The sequence below is a fragment of the Rattus norvegicus genome, chromosome 2, assembly GCF_021556685.1.
Source record: "Rattus norvegicus strain SHRSP/BbbUtx chromosome 2, alternate assembly SHRSP_T2T, whole genome shotgun sequence".
NCBI lineage: Eukaryota > Metazoa > Chordata > Mammalia > Rodentia > Muridae > Rattus > Rattus norvegicus.
Window position 1 is genome coordinate 46,025,130 of NC_141535.1, and position 12,670 is coordinate 46,037,799.

Consider the following 12,670-nt stretch of genomic DNA (forward strand, 5'->3'; position numbering starts at 1 on the left):
AAAGATTTTTAAAAATATTCTATTCCAGGATTGGCTCCAAATAACTGACTCTTTATATTCCTGGAAAGGAATTGTCTCACTTACTTTTCTTTAGGATGAAAGAGAAAAATGTCAAGTTAGTAATATTTCTGATAAATGTCAATCATATACCCCATTTAAGCCCTGATGGCTTTACACCTATAGTCCGTGGCTTGCTCAGCAGTGGGAGACCAAACTGGGTAACAGTGAGCCGTCTTTGAAAATGATACCAACAGCAAATCCCCATTCTTCTCTATTTTGCTTTCATGCAAATATATTAAAAATAGTAAAATGTTTTTAAGACTAAACTAAATTACCTTTTTCTGGTTCATATAGGACTGCCTTCCCCAGTGCCTGGAATCTGAGAAAAAATGGCAAACGTGGATAGTGACTCTAGGCATCTTATCTCTGAGGTAGAACATGAAGTGAATCCCGGACCTATGAATATCCAGTTTGACTCCTCAGACCTAAGATCTAAAAGGTAAGGTCTTAATGTGTTTATTTCATAATTAGGGCTTCTAACAATTAAGATATAATACATTACAGCCCAAAAGATCAATAGTATTGATAGGGAAATAATCGTTTTCTTACAGAATTTTTACTCTGATGTATATGCATATGGTGACACGAATCCTGTGCCCTCGTTTACACATTTTCGTGTCTTGGAATGAGCGTGTCTGCTATCAAGTAGGATGCATTTATGTAATTGACTCAAATATCTGTGATTACCCACTTCACGCAAAGTAATCCGATGCTAAAGATAGAAAAGGAATAGCCTTTTACCTTCACTTAATTTAAATACCAGCAGATAATTTAAAATAATTTCAGATTAAATAATTTTTCAATTTATAATTGGAAACCTCAAGAGAATCTTTAAAAAAAATAAGTAGAAAAGAGGACTAGTGAGTGAGTTCAAGAAAATAGTTACTGGGTTGAGAGATGCTGCGGTACAATGTGTGATGTGCAGAGGTGAGGACCGAAGGCTGCATCCCAGCTACCACATAAGCTGGATGTGAGCCTGTGCACACCTAAGACACAGTGACGGAGTGGGTAGAGACAGGAGGATCACCATGACTTGCTGGCTGCCAATCTGATTGAAAAACAAACAAACAAACAAACAAACAAAAAAACCAAACAAACAGGAGTTCCAGACTAAGGAAGACCCTGGCTCTTAGAAATAAGACTGAGGATAATTGCCCTCCTCTGGCCTCAGTGCGTGAACATATTTGCGGGCACACATACACAAAGTGGTTACTTACAAAATAGGAAAAAAGAAGACCAAAAATGGCGGCACACACCTAGCAGTTAGCACTCAAGAGGCAGAGGCAGGAGATTGGGGCCAGCCTGGGCTACTTAGTGATACCTTGTCTATTGGAAAAGAAAAGAAGTAACACGCCAAAAAAAAAAACAAAAAAACAAAAAAAAACAAAAAACCCGAGGCACTAGAGAGATGGCTCAGCAGGAAAGGCTCTTGCCACTAAGCCTGACTACTTGGGTTAGCTCCCCAAGCCTCACATGAGAGAGGGAGGAACTTACCCAGTGCCAGTGTTCTGACCTGCATATGCACAATAGCACTAGAGTGTTCTCACACTGAGTAAATGAAGGAAGAAAGTTATAAAAAGTTTAAACGAAAAATAAATAGTCTTCCGGTGAGGAAATGAGGTAGAAAAATTTATAAAATATCCTTAAAGTAGTTTTAACAGGAATATGCAAAATCTGCGAGAAAAACTAAAATGTTCCTGAATGATGCAAAATGGGATTTGGAGTATTTCATCAAATCTGAGATGCTCTTGGTTGTAAATTGCATTTAGAATATACAAAGCTTGGCATAGTGGTACACGCTTTTAACCCCAACACTTATAAGGTATAAACAGGCAGAGTCCTATGGGTTTGAGGCCAGTCTGCTCTAGAGTGAGTTCCAGGAGAGCTAGAGCTACGTACTGAGACCTTGTCTTGAATGGTAGGTAGGTAGAGGTAGACGGACAGACAGACAGACAGACAAAGAGGGTCTGGAATGAAGCTCAGTGGTTAAGAGAACTGGCTTTTCTTCCAGAGGACATGGGTTTGATTCCTAGCACATACATACATGATAGCTCATAACCATGTGTAATTCCAATCCCAGGAGATCTGACTCCTTCTGTCCTCCATCAGCAGTAGTCGTGCCCATGGTGCACAGACATTCTTGCAGACAAAGCACCCAGACACATAAACAGACCATTTCAAAAAACCCAACGCACAACACACAGGCGTACACTGCACACTGTCTGTGGGTATTATACATGTAAAAACCTGGACTTGGAATTTTTGCTTTCTTTTCACTGAAAGAACTCTTGACCATATTGTGTGTTATTTCTCATTTGTCTCTTATAGAACTATAAACGTTGATCATAGAAACAACATGCATTGGTTAAGACATTATAACACCTCACACTTAGAAAACCTGATTCTTCTGGATCACTTTTTGATTTGGTCATCAGACATGTTGTGTGTCCCTCCTGCGTGGACAGTTGTGAGAGTGGGTGACTTTGATGACACAACCTTCCTTGATTTTCTCCAGCAGCTCTGAGGATGCTCGCAGATCCCTGTACTTGTACTGTCCTGGTCTCACCAGATGGTGTCAGGAGAGGTCTTCTCTTACGGATCCCAGTCCTTCCTGAAGTGGTTCTGTGGTTTGACTGAGGTGGCCCAGGATGGCAGTTATTTGTCACACACCACTAGAGGTAGCCATCATACCACCACCCGGCCAACAGTGATTCAGACATTGGGTGTTAAAGATTATGAGGTGTCCTCATTTAGAAACGTTTAAATGTATATATTAGAAAAGTATGTTATCAGTATCAGTATGACAGAAAGTCATCGTCTACTCCAGGCAGGAAGAATAAAATTGTAATCCAGGGGGCTTCAATCCAGGAGAGAGGTTCTGCCAGTGAAGTATTTATCATACAAACTTGAGCACCTGAATTTGGGTTCCAGCATCCATATAAAATCCAGGAGCTGTGGTGCATACCTGTAATCGCCACACTAGGGAGGCAGGGCTTCTGGAGAGCATTGGCTAGCTAGCCCAGCCAAACTGATGAGCTCCAGGCTAGTGAGAGACTATCACAGTAAATAAATAAGCAAATGAATGAATGAATGAATGAATACACCACCTCAAATATGCCAATAAATGAAGGAGAGGGAGAGAGAGAGAGAGAGAGAGAGAGAGAGAGAAGCAGTTCAAGTAGATACCTGATGTGCTCACAAATGCATACATACACATGTGCACACAGAGATGTGCACCCAGAAAAAAAGAATTTTACCCACAAAGTTCGTGTGATCCTACACTCAAATCCCAGCAGTCAATTCTGAGGTTTCTGTGCATCAGCGATCTCACTGCTACACACACTGCTTTACGGTGTCAGGCGGTGTGTACACAGGGTCATGTAAGTTGCTAAGAAAGCAACTAAAATGTGTTTTCTTCCAGGACTGAAAACTTAATTATGGCATATTCATACAGTGGAATATTTTTCATCTAAAACAAAGGAGGTGGCCTTATGATATAACAAAATGGAACAACTCGATATTTTGTTGAAAGGAAAAAGTGAAGTGCAGAGCAGTATCTGTAGTCCGCCACCATTCATGTACAGTCAGTTACTGCATTGTAGACCATGCAGTATATGTAGATGAGGTCTGGGGAGGGCTCAGATGGCTGAGAGGGACCGCACAGCTGAGGTAAGGGAGCCTGGTGCAGTGTTAGCAGATAGTCAGCACCTAGTCATTGCCACCCTCCTTCCTGTCAGCGGAGGGTTAGTCTGCTTAAGAGCTGCAGCAGACAGATGACAGTGAGCTGAGCCTGGCAACCCATTCTTGTATTGTAACCCATTGTAACCCCTTCTTCAGATACTTGATTTTTCAGTTTTTCTTGTACCTACAACTGGAAGTGTAAAATTTATCCCTGAAGAAGTCGTCGTTAACAGTGGCTATCAGAAGAAATAGAGAAGTTGGTAATGTTGATTCTTACTGGTATATTCCAGTCTCGGTGAATGTATGCATTTACAAATGCTGAGAATATTCAGAGTTTTCTTGAAGCTTCCAAGTTCTGTGCTAAATAATCGGCCACTGTGACAATAAGACATAGGTCATTAAAGTGCATTCCATTACAATGAGTTGGCAGGAGTTCAGTTCCTCGAAATTTTAATCTAACAGGGTATATTAAATGGAAATACATTTTCTGTAATGAAACTTGTGAACGGAGAGAATCCGCTATTTTCAGTCCTGGTGTAACTGGTAAGCACGAATGAACCACTTGTAAGACCTTAGCAGTCCTTGCTTCTGCTTGTGGGATAATCTCTGCTGGAGAAAGCAGGAACTATTTGATGAGAAAAAATATGTGAGTACTTTAAACATTGTTTCTGCTGAGATATAGATTCTCCCACTTTACATGTAAATAAAACTTAGATGACTAGTACCAAGCTCCAGTCCTTTGAGTCCCTGTGCTCTGGTGCCACCCTGTATGTGTGTGTAGTATAATTTGATGTTTCTTACCAGTCTGCTCCCCTTTCCAACTGAATTCATTTAGCTCCCTGTCATATCTGTTAGACAAGGACTTTGGTGTATTTATACTTTTCTGATTTACATTGCCACATATATCATCCAGTTAGCGTTCATGATGGCGGTGTCCCAGATTATCTTACATTTGGGAAACTGCGGCTGTAGGATGATAGGAAACAACCTTGGATGTTTGAATATTACTTAGCTTGTGTTATTTTCCTCTCTCCCACTAGGGGGCAGTCGAATCTTAAGTTAGTTCAGATCTTAGTCTCTTAACTGGCAGGCAAGGACTGCAGGCTTCTCATTTTTATGAGGTAGAGTCTGAAGCAGGTGGAGGAAGGGCTTTGACATTGGAAGATGCACGCCACAGGCGTGTGAATCATTTAGGCGCGTTATAGATAAGTAAGGCCCCTTTTCCTTCAGCACGCCTCCCGCCAGTGCTGTTTTGTCATCTGTTTTGGGGTAGAATGAACAATAAAATGTAAACGGAAGGGCAGAAAGGTCTAGAAGCCTCCTGTGTTCTAGTCGATACATTCTATTGGGAATTAACAGGCTTTTCTCAGGCTTTTGGAGACTACTAATGGAGCTGGTATTCAGGATTGCTTCATGTTTCCCTACTGCTCTGTGACTATGCCCTGGGAAAGCTGACCTTCCCAGCCAGCCTACAAAGTTATGAAATGGTTAATTTTTAATTTTTTTTCCAGTTCTGGGTATTGAACCCATGGCCTTGTGTACATTATGCAAGTACTGTACTGTGGCTTGGCTCAGTTTTTAGCTTTCCCCTTCTCTGTGTGTCTTTCCTTGTTTTCCCTTCTCCTTTTCCCAGAGTTCAGGGCTTTCCTGTGACTCTTTGTAGGCCCAGGGTTACTCTGTAAGGCCGGAGCTCCCTGAGGCTCCACCCCCTAAGCATGCTCTGTACACACACTCTTCTTCTACAGCGTGGTTACAGGGCCCAGCTGTCCTGTTCTTGCAGGGCTCTGTGGCCCACTTGGTATTAGAATGGAGAATAATCTGATGGATCAGAAATGTAATCTATTACATTTATATGACTGTTTTCATTTCAACACCAAAAAGTCTCAAAATACCAAATCCTAACATTCAAGCTTTTGCTATTGAGGGTGTTGGTCATGCTCTGAGAAACCACTAAGATAGAATTGGATGTTTCAAATACAGAGCTTCCTCGTGCCCTTGGACCATGTAAGGTACATTATGGTGCCTTGCTGTTAGAGTATCTACCAGTCTGTGTGTTTGTGAAGCAGCCTCTCTATCTCTCCTCCCACAAATGCTGTCACTGTAGATCAGCCTAACTTGATAGGTGGGTATTTGTGGCTCTAGGAGAGAGGAAGACTCAAGCAGTTTCCAAAGGCAAGGTAAAATGTTTAATAGATGTTGGCTTATGGCGGCAGTTGGAAGTGGTTACCTGGTGCTTGATGATTTTATAGTTCTCGATTATATAAACAACAAAAATGAGAAAAATTCAGGCAGTGGGAGACAGTGTACTTAGCATGTACAAGGCCCTAAATTTGATCTTAAACTTCCTAAAAAGAGGAAAGAGGTAGGGGAAAAAAGAGAAATTGATTTTCCCAGGAGGGCTAGTGTGCTAAGCCACCACAGATTACGTAATGAAGAGCTTGCCACCAAGCAGTCAGATGGGCAGGACCTCCATTGTCACTGGTACCACTGCTCTGTATTACGCACTTCATCAAACCCATCTGTCTCCCATCTCCTCTGCTCCTTTCTCTCCTGCCCCCTCCCCAGCCCAGTTTCCTCCGTACTTTCCCACTTCTCCTCTTACTTTTGGCCCTCAAAGAAGTATATTTTTGCCAAATGCTTAAGGAAAAAATTCTTGATCTTAGCATTAGAGGCACCTTATTTATATGTGACTTTGTTACGTCATTAGATTATGCTTTTTCTAGTCTCATTGGAATCCTCTTAGTCTCTTAAATTCTTTGTTCCAATGCCTTTTTCCTTCTCTTTTCTCTCCTAGATATCTTTTTAAACTTTTCCCCCTCGGTATCTGCTCACCTGAGTTTTAGCTCTTTAGATCTCTCAGCTCTGGGGAGTTAGCTTGTCTGTTTTGTTTTCAACCCACTCCTGGGAAGTCAGTCATACTTCATTGCACTTTCCCCCTCTCTCACTGGGGAGCCTGGGAAGTGAGAGAAATCTGAAGACCAAGGGAGCCTTTGGGCTGTGACTGACGCTCTGCAGGGTCAAGTCAAAGAGACTTGGTTGAGCAGAAAAGGTATGAAGAATTAATGAAGAGTTAGGGCAAAGCCTTTATCTGTCTGGTCAATGTTAGCTCGTGTATAGTCAGAAGGGGTTTGTGGCCGTGGTATAATTGCACCCCAAAAGCTTAAAGCCAGTAGTGGTAAGAAGATTCAAGATTGCTTTCAACAGATTTAAAGCCAAATGCTAAAATGTATATAAAATGGATCTGGGGTCAGAAAGATGGCTCAGTCTGTAAAGACCCTGCCTTACAAGCTTGAGAACCTGAGTTTGATCCCCAGAACCCCATAAAGTAGTTGCTGCAGTGACACATGCTTGTAATCCCACCACTGGGGAGCTAAGAACAGACAGGTCTCTGGGGAGTCCCTGATGAATTTTACATACATCAAAAATAATGTTCCCAAAGGAAGATAGATACATGTCATGTCCTGTCATGGTTGGGGGTCGTCATGGCAGCACAGTGGGACAGCCTGCAATCCCAGCACTTGGGAGCTGGGAGGCAAGGGGATTGTGAATTTCAGACCAGTCCGGGCTACAAGAGACCCTGTCTTTTTTTTAAAACTAATTTATTCACTTTATGTATATGTGAGTACACTGTAGCTGTCTTCAGACACACCAGAAGAGGGAATCAGATCCCATGACAGATGGTTGTGAGTCACCGTGTGGTTGCTGGGAATTGAACTCAGGACCTCTGAAGAGCAGTCAGTGCTCTTAATCACTGAGCCATGTCTCCAGCCCGACCCTGTCTTAAAATATCAAACAAAGAAAAAATTAGACAAAAAATTATACCATGTGATTGTTGTTCTGTTTTATGTAAAGAGCAAAAGGAATCAAAGCCAAAATGCAAATGTCCATTGGTATTTTTCAGCCGTGCACCCAAATGTTACCAATTCATTTAGTGAGGTTTGCAGTGTCTGGATTGAACCCAGAGCCTGGTATGTGCTAAGCAAATGCTGTACTACTGAGTAACGTCCCCAGCACACCAGCGATTACCTCTTCAATAATGTTTACATTTCTGCAATACTTTTCTGATGAGACACGGACATGATATAGAACTAAGATGGTTTTCGATCACCTGTGCTTCTGTAGGATTGTGTTCATTTTCTTCCTTCCTCCTCTCCCTCCTCTTTCTCACTCTCTTGTTTTGTTTCTGATTAGGAAAGGTTTGGGAGGAGGATCATACAAAAGCTCTTAGGATAAAACCTGGAAGCATAAGGAAACACAATCCTAATCCCATTATACAGAAGCAAGCATTACTAAGACTGCCCTGTGAGCTGCCTGTCTATGAAGCTCTTAGTGTATAAAGTGGATGTGATCCTTGTCAATTGGAACTTAAATCACATAGTGTGGCTTCCATAAGTTGTTCCCTGTTTGTTTGTGTGTCTCTCTCTGATCTTCTCTGCCTTCCCCTTTTATATTTTCCTCTCTTGTCTTCCTTTGTGCTTTTCTTTCTCGTTTCCCTTTCTTTCTCCTTTCCTTTCTTTTGCCAGCAAACATTAAGTCCCTCTGTGTGGTTTGTACATGGGGTGCTTCCTTCTAGCAAAAACATTGAAACATGATGACTCAGTGGCTAAAAACTTTTTTAAAAATATGTATCTTCAAAAATTATTTTTCACTAAGAAAATGCTAGTTAAACCCACTCTGAGCCAGCATTCCCAAGAACCCTGTGAAGCCATAGCTTTCTGGATGTTCATGCTGGGCTGTTTGTACAGCTAAGGGCTAGGGCAGCATTCTCAGCTTTCCTAATGCTGCGACCTTTAATACAGTTCTTCGTGTTGTGGTGACTCCCCAACTATGACATTATTTTGTTGCTACTTTATAACTGTAATTTTGCTACTGTTATGAATCATAATATAAATATCTGATATGCAGGATACCTGATTTGCGACCCTGCAAGGGGAGTAATGACACACAAGTTGAAAACTTCTTGGGGTGGGAGCTATGCTGTAAGAGTCTAAGTTGAGTGAGGCCTAGGGACGTGTGATGATAAACATCTCTAAGGAAAGACTTATATTGATGACAGAAATGGCACACAGGAAGTTCTGCTCCAGTTCTGAGTCCCTAGCAGGGAACATATGTACTTAGGATAAGGTCTAGGTAACTCTTCTTTTACAAAGAGCCACATAGTAGATATTTCCAACTGTGTGAGCATAAGGCCTCACCTTCTGCCACAGACCACCCCAGTTGGATATGGGGGTCCGTGGGATGAGGGTCCTTGAAGTCTAGGTGGGTAAGGATTCAGCAGTGACAAACAGAAACAAACACAGAGGCAGTTTGAATCTGAGTGTATTTTGCAGCTCTCAAGCAAGGATATTTATACATAATGAAACAGGTATTAAAATTCTTAGAAGATGTGTTTAGTGACTCAATCACAGATAGGACAGATAACATTGTTACCACTTGGCACAATAAAGTGTAAAATCATGCAGGGCTGATGGCATATCTCCAAGAACAGGTAATGCCTTTTATGGTTAGTTGTAGTTTAACATCTAGTACCTATTTTTTGTGTATCTTCAAAGTGTAAGTTTTAGTGTATTTTAATTCTTTCTTTATTTAAAGCTTTCTTTACCCACCATCAGTGACACACATATAGCCAACTGAAATTTTATTGTTGGGAATGTTTCTGTAATAATATTACTCTGTAATTCTGTAAATGATTAATGAAGGAAAGCGCTGGTTTTCCCAGAAATAAGGTCATGGCTAGTGACCCCATCTCAAGATGGTTTCTTATCCATTTTTCTCACTTAAAATCTCAGCCTAGGCCATCAGGAACATCTTGTAAACATGGATAGGGAATAGAAGAAGATAAAACAGATAAATTGCCAAGAGAACTACAGCTCAATATTTTGTTTGGGCCAAGAGTTCCACAACCGGTTCCAGGAGGCCTTCTTCCTTTGAAGTTTCCGCCTTAGTCTGTGGAACTTGTCACACAGATTCACCTGGGGTTGGTGTGGCAACCTTTGCCATTGTAGCATGGAAAGTAGCACAGGCCACTCATAATTGCATGAACTTGCTATGTTTAAATATAACTTTATTAATGGAAACAGGCAATGGGCTTTGTGCTGCGGGTTCTGGACCTACCAGGAGGAGCCCCAGGGCCTCCGGGATAAGCAGTCCCGGGTGCTTCATACTGACATAACCCATGAGAATTCCTTCTGCTTTCTTCTGGAGAAGTTAATAAGGGGAAGGGGCTGGGCTACTCATTTCATCCCCCACTTTACTCGTTTCTAGTAAAAACATTTTGGGAGATACAGCTCACTTGTAGAGTTTTTACTTTAAATATACAAAGCCCTAGTTCAATCTCAGTCACCCTCACACACATATACACATACACAGATACACATACATACACATGCACACATACATACACATTAACACATGCATGCATGTACAGATACACAGAGAGACATACACATACATATACACATAGACAAATGTGCACACACACATTAGCACGTATGCATACAATCATACTGAGACATACACACATATACAAATACACACATACATGCACGCACACACACACACACACACACGCGCACACACACACACACACACGCACACACACACACACACACTCATTGTAATTAACACTGCTCTTTTTATTAATCTCTAGCTTCTCCCTAAAGTTGAAACCATGAAAGCAAGCCTAGAGTTTTTAGGAGAGCTTTGTCTGTATGAGTGTGTGTCTGCATGTATGATTATACAGCAGTGTCCGTGAGGCCCATGGAAGCCAGAGGACATGGTCAGATCCTCTGGGACCAAAGCTACACATGGTTGTGAGTTATGAGGGTACTGAGAATTGAATGCAAGTCCTCTGGAAGAGCATCTAGTGCCCTGAACTGATGAGCCACTTCTCCAGCCCCAAGCATAGACTCTTTTAACAAGGTAATCCAACGTTTTCAACTGGTGGTCTGGAGGAATGGCTCAGCAGCTAAGAGCACTTACTGCTCCTGCAGAGGACCCAGTTCAGCTCCCAGCACCCACATGGTGGCTCACAACCATCTATAACTCCAGTTCCAGGGGATCCAACACTCTTCTGAACTCAAGGAGTACCATACATATGATACACATACAATACATGCATACATGCACGCATACATACATACAGGCAAAAATTGATGTGTGTATATAAAAATAAATCATTGCTTTGAAAAAAGATTTTCACTATTGTAAACCCTAGGAACAGAAACTGGCAAAAAAAAAAATAGTAATAATCCATGAAGTACCAGATTAAAGAAAAGTTACAATTTCCAGTGCAGCTGTCCTTAGGAGCCTTAGCAGGCTGGGGGGCACACAAGCCGAGCATGTGTGAGAGGCTGTCTACCCCATGACTCAAAAACATCTCTGAAATCACCAAAGAGAAACTACAGTAGGAATTCTCCCTAAATATCATCTTAACATAGACTTCATCATGTTTGGATATTAAACTGTTGACAGTTTTAGTAATTATTGTGTGTGTGCATGGGAGCACACGTAGTGCTGTGCACGCAGAGGGCAGAAGATGGTCGGTTCTCCCTTTCCACGTTTATGCGAGTCCAAGGGATTGAACTCACCTCACTGTGCTTGCACAAGCGCTTTGCTTGACTGGCAGTTTTAATTCATTCAACTAGTGCTATGATGAGAGGTTTCTACATAATTTATATCATATTTTTAACCTCTTAAAGGAGTCTCAGAGGACAATTATCCAAGTAAGGCATATACACATAATGTAGGTTCTTATTACCACAAGGCACCATTGCCTTCTGGAAAGAGTGTACTGGTTTATACTCCCCCACCAGGCATATGTGAGACTCTATTTCAGTGTATCTTTTTTTTTTAATATTATCACTATTTGTTTTCTTTTCCTAAAACATATCTTGTATTTTGCTCAGAAAACTTTGCTGTATATCAGCGTTTCTCAACCTGTGGGTCTCAGTCCTTCAGGATCAAATGACCCTTTCACAGGAGTCACCATATCACATATCCTGCATATCAAATATTTACATTATGGTTCATAACAGTAGTAAATTACAGTGATGAAGTAGAAATGAAGTAATCTTATGGTTGGGGTTGTCTTAGCCATGGTCTCTATTGCTTCAATGAAACACCATGGCTAAGAAGCAAGTTGGGGAAGAAAGGGTTTATTGGGCTTACACTTGCATGCTGCTGTACATCCCCAAAGAAGTCAGGACAGGAACTCAAGCAGGTCAGGGGCCTGGAGGCAGGGCCGATGCAGAGGCCACGGAGAGATGTTACTGGCTTGCTTCCCTGGTTTTCTCAGCCTGCTCTCTTATAGAAACCAGGACCACCAGCCCAGGGCTAGCACCACCCTCAATGGGCTGGGCCCTCTCACTTTGATCACTGGTTGAGAGAATGCCTTACAGTTCCATCTCATGGAGGCATTTCCTCAACTGAGGCTCCTTTCTCTATGATAACTCCAGCTTGTGTCAAGTTGACACACAAAATCAGCCAGGACAGGGGTCACCACAACACGAGGAACTGTGTTAAATGGTCACAGTGTTAGGAAGGTTAGGTGTTAGCAAGAACCACTGCTGTACATAAAAGTCAGCGGGTAGCCATTTGACAAGCAGTGTCACCCTGGACTCTGGCTTAGCCAGTCCTCTGTTATTCTGGAACTGGTCTGCACTATGCCATACTCAGGGCAATGATCTCTGAACATCTGAGTGGGAAATACAGCCTGGGTCCTCATGTTCAGAGCAGCACAAGGTCTAGTAAGGGCTGTGTCATCACCTGGCAGAAGCGTTAAAGAGCAAGTTAGCCAAATGCTGTTCAAAACCCCTGTTATGAAGGCCTCAAGACACTGAGACAGGAGCCCGTGGCTTAATTTCTTCTCTCAGGCCTCACCTCTTAGTATTTTTGCGCTGGCAGCACTGGCATTCCGAGGTAGAAGGGT

At 42.0% G+C, this 12,670-nt stretch overlaps 1 protein-coding gene across 12 annotated transcripts in view; it reads left to right on the forward strand.

Annotated features, from left to right (window-relative positions):
- The window catches only part of Slc38a9 (solute carrier family 38, member 9), a 76,583-nt gene that overhangs the window by 11,033 nt on the left and 52,880 nt on the right, over positions 1 to 12,670 (forward strand). For 6 of the 12 annotated variants that reach the window (XM_087621713.1, XM_087621711.1, XM_087621710.1 and 3 more), the window contains one exon: positions 355 to 499. In XM_087621713.1, coding sequence (XP_087477839.1) covers positions 390 to 499 — 110 coding nt within the window. In that variant the 5' untranslated portion in view covers positions 355 to 389. Of the gene's footprint in view, positions 1 to 354; positions 500 to 4,117; positions 4,388 to 5,078; positions 6,791 to 12,670 lie in introns of those variants that run through there. The other 6 variants (XM_087621716.1, XM_087621718.1, NM_001035251.1 and 3 more) reach the window with 5 other exon arrangements.